The following is an 11,017-nucleotide window of genomic DNA, read 5'->3' on the forward strand; positions in this document are numbered from 1 at the left end:
TTCTTGGCTGAAGAAATCTAGTGGTGTGTGGCTTCTTACTTCAGTTAAACTTGCTGTTTCTGAGTGAACATAAAAGGCTAAAAAGAGAACAGGTACAGGGATTAATCAAATGGTTCGTTGTGTGCCAGTTAGAATGGTTATAAGACTGTGCTTTGCAGCTTTTTCCATTTGACTCATGTGTGGGGGTTTTTTATAGCTGGTGAGCTCTCTCTGTCAATAGATGTCACTGTGCAGCAAGGATTGTGGTGATTTAAGGAGGAATTAGCTGGTTACAAACAGAAGACCCAGGAAAGCATAACTGTACTTTCTGATTCCTCAGGTCCTGCCAATTTCACAGAGATAACTAAAGATTTTGATGAGAATAAGGAAAACAAAACTCCAGAAGGCTCCCAGGGGGAGGTTGACTGGCTGCAGCAGTATGATATGGAGAGAGAGAGGGAAGAACAAGAACTTCAGCAGGCACTGGCTCAAAGCCTTCAAGAGCAAGTAAGAAATAAAATTTCCTTCCTTGAGTTACCTTCCCCAACGCTGGAAACCTGACAGCTAAAGTAAAAGCCTGTGTTCAGGCAGTTACTGCAAGGGCATTCTGCTGCTTTTTTTTAGATAATCAGATGGGGAAAAAGTTTGGGTTTCTTCTAGCTCCAGTGTCAGTAGAGTGATGACATTGGATACATCTGGGCACATTTTGTAAGTGCTTTGGAAACTGTATATCACGTTACAGACCCACAGATTTCTCAAAGCTTTCCATGCACTTTTATACACTGGCTTTTCACATTATATTAGAAACAATGATAAACTTAACTAAACTCTTACTCTGTCACCAAGGATCCAGCCCACCTTTAGCTTCCCTGGAAGTAGTTTCTTGCAGCATGTCGTGTCAAGAGTTGGTGAAAGAGGGAGGTTTCAAAGCCAAGGCTAAGAATGGCCATGTTGGGTCAGGTTAAAGATGTGTCCATCATGGCCTTGTTTTGGGGGCTTAGCGAAGAGTACAGGAACTGAGCATTTATGTGATCCTTCCCTCTTAGTAAATTGGAGAAAGGATCACAAATAATTTAGTCTAAAGCAAGTCCTTTAAATTAGACTTGGAAAGAATGGGGAGCTTGGGTTGTGTGCTAACCGTCTGTATTCCACTTGAATTTCAAGATCTGTAACTGATTTCCACAAGTTTTAACCAAGCCACTGGGAAGGAATCAAGCACTTAGCCAGGTCTTTCTTTAAATTGCTGCCCTTGTCTGCTCTCTATTAATACCAAAGCTGTCATGGTTTTCCTTATGAGATCTGATGTTTCCATGGCTCTTGGATTTTTCTCTCCCATTACTCATTATGAGGTACTGGTTGGTATGTTCCACGCCAGATGTAGCTTTGATTCAGCGATGCTGAGTAGTTTAACAAAGATTCCCAAATGCTTTAGAAATAGTGAGATAAAAGGCCTCATGCTAATAATGTAAAACTGCCCTTTGAGTCTGTTTCTGCTACAGTTCTGAAGCAAAGATCTGCTATTCTAATGACTTGGGCATGGAAATGTGGTAGCTGTGGTTATCTTGATTTGAAATACATAGTTGGGGTGCTGTGTTCAGGTGTGCTGAAAGCATTCAAATCCTGAATTAAGAAACCAGCTCATTAAATATTATTGACTGGCTTGCTATAGCTCTGGGCTTTTCAAGAGTGCTGGGAGGAACAGGGGCATAATATTATTCAAACCTTAAAAGTGTTTGTTGACTTGAGGTTTCTTTGCTACTTGGTCATGGTAATATTTTTAATACCTGGTTGTTTAGTGTTGTCTTTTTGCATCCTGTCTTTGTGAATACACCTGTTACATAGAACCACTGGCTCTACTTTCAAATGGCTTACAAATAATAAAATCTGTCAGGATTTAATGACTCTGTCCTCAGCTGGCTTTAGGCAGAAGCAGCCTAAATTTCGCTGAAATGTGAGGAGCTTTGTGCATAAGTGACAGCTTTCCTTAGCGAAGGGTTGCAAATTCATTCAGATGCTTTTCAAATTAATGATCCAGGGAAAGCATTTGGTGTTACTAGAGACTTGCTCTGCTGCATACCAAACTTCAGGAGCTTTGACAAGCCTTAATGAAGGTTTGTCCCAGGTTCTGTTGCACGGGAACATTGGACTCTCGCTGGTTGCAAACATTCCTTCACACAGAACCTTTAATTTACAATGTCAAGTTTGTTGTAGAAACCAGAGCAGCACAGTTTCAATGGAAAAAGAGCACCACAAGAATTTTAAACAGTGAAATGTCTCAATGAGCTAAGTTTTGTTCTCTTCCCATTAGGAGGCACGAGAACAGAAAGAGGATGATGACCTCAAACGAGCCACGGAATTAAGTCTACAAGGTGAAACTTATTTAACTTCTTCCAGTGTGTTGCTTTTGAGGGAAAATTGATCTGTGCGTACGAGTGCAGCTCCTGAGTGTCAGTAGGACAGCTGGGATTCATGTTCTTTTGGTGTGTGCTTTGTTGTGTTTGGCTTTGTTCACGGTCAGCTTTTCTTGGTTGTGAAAGCAAATGCCAGGAAAAACTTAACCTGAAAAATGGTTTATTGCAGCCTCTTGGGTTTTTAGTTAAATACAGAGTTATATAGACTGATGTGTAATGTATCATATGAACCATATATAATAAGTGATTAAGACATAAACTAGAGAGAGCATAATGGGTCTTGAAATTTTGTATTCCCTGCAAAAGCCAGCATGGTAATGGCTCTAGTCAGAACATAAGGATTATTTCTTACTTGCATGGATATTTTAGTGCTGATTAATGAATGCACTGGCCTTACCTGGGCAGATGAATCAGTGCTATATTGTGTCTTATGCAGCATAGGGGGAGACAGACCTCACTGCAAGGTATGGCTGTTGGGGGTGAAAAAAGAAACACAAAACACATATCTGTCTTCTCCAAATCCGGACAGCGGGGTAGGCCTCAGGCACTGTTTAACATTTGTGTGAGGCTGGCATGCAAGTGATTTCATACAATCTGGCAGAGCAAAGCATAACTGAGAGAAAATTCCTGCTCCGGAGAGGGAGAAGGAGTGAAGTGTTGTGTTAAAGTACTTGTAGTTGCTCAGGCACTTTTAAAAGCCCTCAGTCATTACTGGATGAACCCATGTCAGCTTCTGAAGAGAAGTAAGTTGAATGCTGATTGAAGCATCCCCTATTATGAGCTCTGGCAGACTGAGTGCCCAGTCCCTCTCAGGTCTTCCTTGATTCATACTGAGGAAGAATTCAAGGCTAGAAATCCTTCATCTTCTTGATTAGCAGTTGTTTGGCTTAAATGAGAGTGTTGCCTTGCTACTGTCTCATTTGTAAGGCATCAGCCAGTTCCAGGAGATGATCATAATCTTGAACAATGCTGGTAGCATTTGTCTTATGAAGGATCCCGGTGATGCTGTAACCAAAGAACCACTAATCATCCTGGGACCATTGGTGAAGTGCATTCAGCAATTCTCATGGCAAGTGCTTCATGCAGAACCTACCTAAGTGGTTGTGTTTCTTGGCTGTAGTCTAGCTTACAGGCCAAATAAACATAGAAAGCAGCAGTAAAGGATTCTCAGTTAAAGGGAGTCATCTATAAACTTCCCAAGAAGATTATACTAATCCAGTGTCTGATGACTTAACAGGACAAGCAGTGTGAGAATCTCTTTGGCAAAACATCTCCATCATAGCTGGCGTTACAGTCTCTTGAAAACAAACCAGAAAAAATTCCTGGGCAGTGTCCGGTTAATCTCAACTTCTCATCCACCCAGGACTCCATAGCTTTAATTTAACTGGTGAAAGCATAGCTACTTCTAATGAGTACTGTACAAAATCTTAAATTAGTTGGGTAGCTGCAGAACCCCAGGAAGTTTGGAACAGCGTGTACAGGGAGCAGTGGTGCCTTCCGGCTCTTTACAGAAAGCTGCCTGCATTTTGCTCAGCCAAGCAAACTGGAAGTTCCTGTGGTGAGCAGCCTTCTTACCACTGAAAACAATGAAAAGATGCCTGCTGCCAGCAGTAGCATTTTGATGCCAGTTTTAATTCAAAAATGCACTTTGTTAATGCAACTTATAGTTAAAACTGTAATTCATAGCTTCTCATTGCAGAAACTAGCAGTTCACTGACCAGACTGGCTGTACTGCTCTTACTGTCTTTCCTGGCTGCAGCCTGCTGGTGCTCTGGAGCCCACTGGGTGTTTAAATGCTCTTTTGTCACCCAGCTGTCATTGCCACAGTGCCCTTTTGAAAAACTATGAGGGAGATGATGCTAAAATTAATGCCAGGATAATTAACTGTTGCTCTGACAAGTTGGGGAAGGGAGAGAGAGAGTTTTTAAATGGAAATTCCAGTAGCTCCTACTTTCCTTGGAAAGGAAGCTCGACATTTTATTGTGCCTGTTTATATGGTAGATATATCTGAAACTGTTGGAATTCCACAGCGTCTCACACAGTATCATTGTTTCCACGCTATCTAGAGTTTAACAGCTCTCTCCTGGACAGCATTGGTTCTGATGAAGACTCTGGGAATGAGGATGTTCTTGACATGGAATATTCAGAAGCTGAAGCAGAAGAGCTGAAAAGGAATGCTGAGGTATGATCTATGGTTTCAAAAGCCAGCTGAGGAATATGCCCCTTCTTCACTATTGGTTTAGTGTTGGAGGTAGTTTTACAGAGCAGGTGTAGAGACTAGAAAGGTCTTTTATATTCAACAGTGAAATCATAAAAAAATTCTATCCGTAAGAGTCTGTCTTATTGTGTTACTTTAATTAGGAAAAAAAAAAAAAAACACAGAGAAAACCACAAAACCTCAAAAGAAACCCAAAACCAAAACATAAAAAAGTAGCTGCAGAGACCTTCAGGGTTTTTCTGAGATGTGGATAAGGTTGAATTTTATACCAGAAACATTCCAGTGTACATAAAGCAGTGGTTCTGTGAGATTTTTACTTACAGAGAGAAAGAGGAGAGGACTTCAGCCAGCATGGTAGTTTAGTCATGGGCTTCTAGGTGCTGAACCACCAGAACTGAGAGGTTGTGGCAAGATCTTATTGCCACTGGGGACACCTGAGTGTAATCTGGGCTGTGCTGCCGGCCGCTGGCACACTCAGGCTCCACACAGCAGCACTGTGGAAGTTGCCTGCTTGCCTCAGTGGAAAGAGAACTGTGTTGAGGGGGAAAGGTTTAAATAACTGGAGTTTCTTTGAGCAGTTTCAATTTTCTTACAATGCTTTTTCAAGTTTCTTAGCCTTAAACTAAGAGTTAGGTTTTAAGTGTATTGTCAGCAAATAGTATCAGTAACATTTCCTGGTCAGTGAGGATTAAAAAAGTAGTCAAAAGCCAGTGAATAGACAGAACATGTTTCCTGCATGCAGAGAGGGTGTTGTCTGATGTTACAGGTGCATGACAAGAGAACTTGGGCTACATATCCGGTACCAGCTGTTAAATCTGTGTACCATTATCAAGGGTATTTCTTTGATACTTCAGAAGTAAGCATGGTGTTCCTTTTTGGCTTTTTTGTTTATTTGGTGGATTAACTCTGACATCAGTGGGAGTCGCTCAGGAAATGGTTGTTTAGAGAACTTTGCAGTGTAGAGCTCGTGTCAGCATCTGTTCTGAGGTCAGAGTGGGTCGTTTGCATGTTCATTGGCTTGCTGAAAGATTAAATAAGATGGGAGGCTCTTTCCCACTTCTGGAAGGACTCCTTGTTTGGTGTGAACCAGGGTGTCTGTTTCTGTAATCCTTGATTGGGTTGCAGCTTTGAATACGGTGGCCAAAGCTGGTATCACAAGTACAGATCATCTTATTTATAAGCTACATGGTAAAGTGAATGCCTAAAAGCTTTAATTGTTTTGTGGGTTTTTTTATTCAGACAGGAGAGCTTCCTCACTCCTATCGTCTCATCAGCATCGTCAGCCATATTGGAAGCACATCATCTTCAGGTACAAGATACCATATTTTATTCTTCATGTCTCATCTAGTTAAAAAAATCTGTAATACAGAATTACTGTAGCAGGATTATTTATAGAAAAGAATCCAGGCAGCAAAGCAAATCTACTGTCATGACTTGCTGATGGGGGAGCAGGTTGAAGGTGTCATGGTGCCCATGGAAAGCACACAGCTTGTGGGCTCTGTGGAATTGCTTGTGCTTGTTACCACCTGATTGAGGGAAAGATGGAGGAACCAGGATCTGAAGGGTCTTTTAGCATTTAGATCTGGCATAGGTGGCTGGAGCAGGGTATGTAGCTAATCAGCTTCCTGGTCAAACTGCAGCTTGGAAAGAAAGCTGCCCAGAGAAGCTGCGGATGCCCTATCCCTGGATGTGTTCAAGGCTGGATTGGATGGGGCTTTGGGCAACCAGATCTAGTGGAAAGTGTCCCTGCCCATGGCATGGGATTTGGAACAGGGTGACCTTTGAGGTCCCTTCCAACCCAAACCATTCTATGATTCTCCCTTTTTAAGGTCATTATATCAGTGATGTCTATGATATCAAGAAGCAGTCCTGGTTCACCTACAATGACCTGGAAGTGTCTAGAACTCTTGAGACCACCGTTCAGTGTGACAGAGACCGAAGTGGCTACATCTTCTTCTACATGCACAAGTAGGTGTCTTGGGGGAGTTTTGTGCTGGTAACTACCTCATGTTCATGAGGAAGAAGGCTTCTCTTCTTCCTCCTCTAGTCTTCTTTGCTGGGATGAAAACTATCCAGAATGACAAAACTGAAGTGCTCTGCGTTCAGAGATGTGAGATTGTGTGCCAGTAATACATAGGGTTTTAAGGAATGTGTTAAATCATATTTTAAGGAGGGGATTCAGTGTCTCAGGTATGCACGCATTGCACCTGGAATCATAATGGAGCTTGTGTTTTTCTGCTTAAGTGGTGTGATATTTGTAAATGCCCTCATCCCTGCTCCTAGCAGCTGTGGTGTTGCAGCCACGGTCATGTCAGGACACAGCCAAAATGAGGATTGTAGGTAGAATAGAAATGATATCTTTTCAGGCACACAGAACTGAAGAGGGAGGGGTTGTCCTCCTCTTCTGTCTTTACTGCTGCTTGGATGCCAGATAAGGCACCTCTCTGTGCCAGGATCCGTGATGCTTGAGTTTGTGAATTAAATCCAGTTGCTGGTTTCCTCAGGGCTGTCTTATGTAGCGATTTGTTACTGGATATAAGTTTCACTGTTGGTCTTTCCTTCTCCTCTAGGGATATTTTCGATGAGTTACTAGAAACAGAAAAAAATGCACAGCCACTTAGCATGGAAGTAGGAAGATCGGTTCGTCAGCCTCTGTGAAGAGTAAAACACCTTGTTCCTCCTGAGGAGCAAGGAAGATTCTGAACTTGTGCCAGACAGCGCAGGAGTAACAAACAGCTCAGGGCCAAAACAAGAGACAAAAGATAGAAATATGGGACGCTCAGTTTGTTGAACCATCTGTGCAAGTCCTGGGCCTGAACTACGCATTTAAACCTTGACATCCAGAGCGATCCTCCTGTGGTGAAGTTTTTTATTGTTTCTCAAATAATTTTGTCAGCATGGAGCCTTAAAGAGTTGCATCAAGCCACGAGACTACAGCTGCTCATAAACTGGTTTAAAGAATAGTGCAAAAAGAGACTTGACTTTAAAAGCCCATTCACCTGTGAGGTGTGAGTGGTGAAGATTTACATATCACTTGGCGCTTTTTTTTTTTCTTTCTCCAAGAGCAATTTAAGCAATAGACTCTGTAACCTGGCGTGTGTTGTGTTAGTAATATTCACTGGAAGCCCCAGTTGCTGAGTAGGCTCTTGCCAGTCCTCTGGCTAACAGGCATTTTGGAATCACTCAAGCTGATGCGTTGTGACATTCATGGGTTTGTAAGTGCTCCGCTATTCACATGCGGTTCAAGGAAACAGACTGTCGGTGCTGTGGAATGTATTGATACCTGGTGGCAGCTCTGTCGTTTTGTTTTTTTTTTACACCATTCACTGTCATCCTCATTTAGACATGAGATTATATATGTGATTTCTTTTTTTTTGTTTTACAAGTTCTATTATCTGATTGCATTTTCTTCATGAGGTTGTTGCATCAGTACCGTTTGGAGAGGCGAGGTCTCTTGGTGGGTGTGCTGTGTTTCTCACTGGAGTTATGCTGCTTGGGGCTGCTCTGGTGTGACTCCAGAGTAACTGAACACCTGGAGCAGACAGAGCAGTGGCAGGAGGTGAGCGACAGCTGCTGTGCATCTTCTGGGAGGGAAAGAGCGTTCTGGTGTTGCCCTTCCTGCTCAGGCCTGGATCATCATGAAACGAGGATGCTGGGAAAAGGGTCTGCAAGGCAGCACCTGGCACTTGAATTGCTCTGTGACTGAACCATGGTCTTTCCTTGGTCTTGTGTTGTTCCAGGGTAAGATGCCTCTGTTCTCCTTTCTGAGGAGTGCAGGGCACTCAAACTGTGAAACTAAACCAGGTAAAAACTTTCTGAAGGCCCTTGTTCAGCATAAACGGAACACGGTTAGAAAGAAGCGTTGCATTTTATTGGGTTTAGAGGCATGATGCTCCTTTTATAGTTTGTTTCAGCAGTGGGAGTAGAAGCCCACTTCATTTTTTTTTCAGCACCTTTGCACTAATTTAGCAGGGGCAGATGTTTCCTTTCACTAGTATTTACTCATTTCAGAGAAGTTGTTGCTGTAAGCAGAGTAATTGCCTTTAGTTTTGATTATCACAGCTTGAGTTCCAGAGGTGAAAAACTTCTTTAAGAAAAAAAAAATCACCTTTTTTGCTGTTGAGATAGTTTCTGAGTTTTTTAAACTATTGTTAGGAGTTTCTCAGGAATAAAATCAGCTGAAGCAAAGCAGACAAAACCATCGATTTAGGAGACAGCAGGCACCTTTCATGGGTACTTCCACACTATAGTTTATCCTAGTGGGCTGGCTGGGAATGCTGCTGCCTCAGTGGCCTCTTCCCACGTGTGTGTGCAGCAGTGAGTGACAGCTGGCGGTGTCCTCCACACCCCGAGCACTCTGGGGACCCCGGTGTGGTGAAGAGACTGACCTCCTTCCCAGTCCCCACGTGTGACGAGCCCAGGGCCCAGGTCATGGTGGCATCTTCCTGGTCTCCGAGCTAGGAGCAAATGTTTGGTTGTAGACATGACAGAACATTTATCTCGTGAGATGCTGCCCGAGGGGCTGTATATGTTAATTTATTACAAAGCATTATACTTTTCTATTGTTGATACTAATTTTGGTAGAATTCCAGGCAATGGGAAGAGGCGGTAACATGGGAGTTGTCCTTTGAACTGATCGCCCTGCGAATGTGATGGACTGCTCCATCCAGAGGGCAAACCGGTTTTCCCCAAGCACATCCCTTGCTTGTGCTGTAAATAACTGGTATTCCTGTAGTATCAGAAGTCAGATCTGCTTTTTTGGTTGGCAAGGTTGTTTTTGCAAGGCGCTGCACTCCAGTTAATTTATAATAAAAGCAAACATTGCCTGATTTTTCAGTGCAGTAACTTTTGTTTAAAACTAGTTTTGTTTGGATCAAGATGCAAAAGCTGATGCTTGAAACCAGTGTTCCTTGTTTTATGAAAAGTTCTTGCCTGTTATTCTAGCCATTAAGAATTTGCAGACATCTGTTAATGAATTTATGCTTTTTTTGTTTGGCATACGGCAACTCAGTTGCACCTTCACCCTGACAGGATTGTCTGTGGAGCCCCTTCCTTGCAGAAACCAGCTTTGTCCCTGTGTGAGAGCAGTGGGGAGGAAGATGGGTATGTAATCCTCAAGGGATGTGCTGCCCACCAGCTGTATCATTCCCACTGCTCACACCGTTGCAGCAACAAGTTCAGTGAGGTTGTACTTTCCACATGAAATACCTGTCCTGGGGTATAGGGAGGTGAAGCTCAGTTGCAGTCCCTGAACACATGCAAGCTCTTCCTCAGTTAAATATTTACTTGCTTCTGAATCAGCCTAGTTTAGTACAAGTGTGATTCAGTACATGAACTCAAGGAATTCCCATCCCACTGTCCCTTTGTCCCCTCATTGTCTGACTGCTCTAATTTGCTCTTGATTTACACCCCTAATCCGAGAGGTGCAAAGCTTTTGTGTCAATGAACTGGAGCTTGTGTGCAGGTCCCTGGGGAGCCCTGGCTAGTGGGGCTGCACAAGGAGCCTTTGCAGGGCAAGGACAAGGTTTCCCGACTGGAGTGGCAGCGTGGGACTGACAGGAGGAGGGAGCGGGGCTCTCCGACGCCTGTGGCCATGGCATCGCCTTCCACCTCTTTCTCAGTGCCGGACAGATAACCATCGCCCGTGCATCCTCCTTCCTGTCCTGCGTCCAAGGAAGGGCTGATTGCCAGCTCAGCGCTTCCTGCTGCACTTCACCCCGGCACGGGACACACGGGGAATGTAGTGCTCGGGGAGGGGGGCTGGGAACAACTCATCTGCTTTGGTTTTAATGGAGCTAATTATCCCTGTAATTGCCCGCCAAAGAGAAAAAGAGGGATGTGGGACCCCTGGCAGCTGCTGTCCATGTGGTCTGCTGCCAGACTCCAACCTTGCCTGCCCCGGGGTGGCTGCTGCCGGCTTCTGCCTGCACCTCGACACTCTGGTTCTTTACACTGTTGATGTGGAGCAGCGCTTTTCTCTGTGTTTTAGCAGACCTGTTCCTCTCTATTCTTTACAGTTTTTGCTCTTGGGTTCCTCCTGCCCATTTTTAAATGATGTGTAGATAGATTTTTGTGAAATTAAAACCTCTTTATTAACCCTCTCTTGATTTGGGACCTTATTTCCACACTGCCTGGGCTGCTGCCTCTTGCTGGGCACCGCACCTCCTCCTCCCGTTTGGCACTGGGACTTTGCTCAGTTGCCTGGGAACATTCTGTGTGTGTCTGTGTCTGTGTGTCTGTGTGTGTTCAACGCCCCTCTGACAGAAATGTGTTCCCGCGGGGGACACCCCAGTGCCTCTCAGGATTCCTGCGGATCCCAAGCGGAAAGGAGATGCCCTCCTCCCCTCCTGGAGCAAAGACAAGTGATCCCTGGCGTCTTTCCCCCCCCACACTGTCCCCTCCTTTACCT

General features: G+C 44.0%; 1 protein-coding gene across 2 annotated transcripts in view; it reads left to right on the plus strand.

The window, feature by feature from the left end:
• USP37 (ubiquitin specific peptidase 37) overlaps positions 1-10,709 on the plus strand; it is a 36,102-nt gene extending 25,393 nt beyond the window's left edge. For both annotated transcript variants that reach the window (XM_050339911.1, XM_050339912.1), the window contains exons 19-24: positions 320-486; positions 2,288-2,348; positions 4,457-4,572; positions 5,848-5,917; positions 6,438-6,576; positions 7,179-10,709. In XM_050339911.1, the coding sequence (XP_050195868.1) occupies positions 320-486; positions 2,288-2,348; positions 4,457-4,572; positions 5,848-5,917; positions 6,438-6,576; positions 7,179-7,266 (641 nt within the window). In that variant the 3' untranslated portion in view covers positions 7,267-10,709. The remainder of the gene's footprint in view (positions 1-319; positions 487-2,287; positions 2,349-4,456; positions 4,573-5,847; positions 5,918-6,437; positions 6,577-7,178) is intronic.
• Positions 10,710-11,017: the final 308 nt, after the last annotated feature.

Source organism: Myiozetetes cayanensis, unplaced genomic scaffold (assembly GCF_022539395.1).
Source record: "Myiozetetes cayanensis isolate MyiCay16 unplaced genomic scaffold, myiCay2020 scf9, whole genome shotgun sequence".
In the NCBI taxonomy this organism is placed as follows: Eukaryota; Metazoa; Chordata; class Aves; order Passeriformes; family Tyrannidae; genus Myiozetetes; species Myiozetetes cayanensis.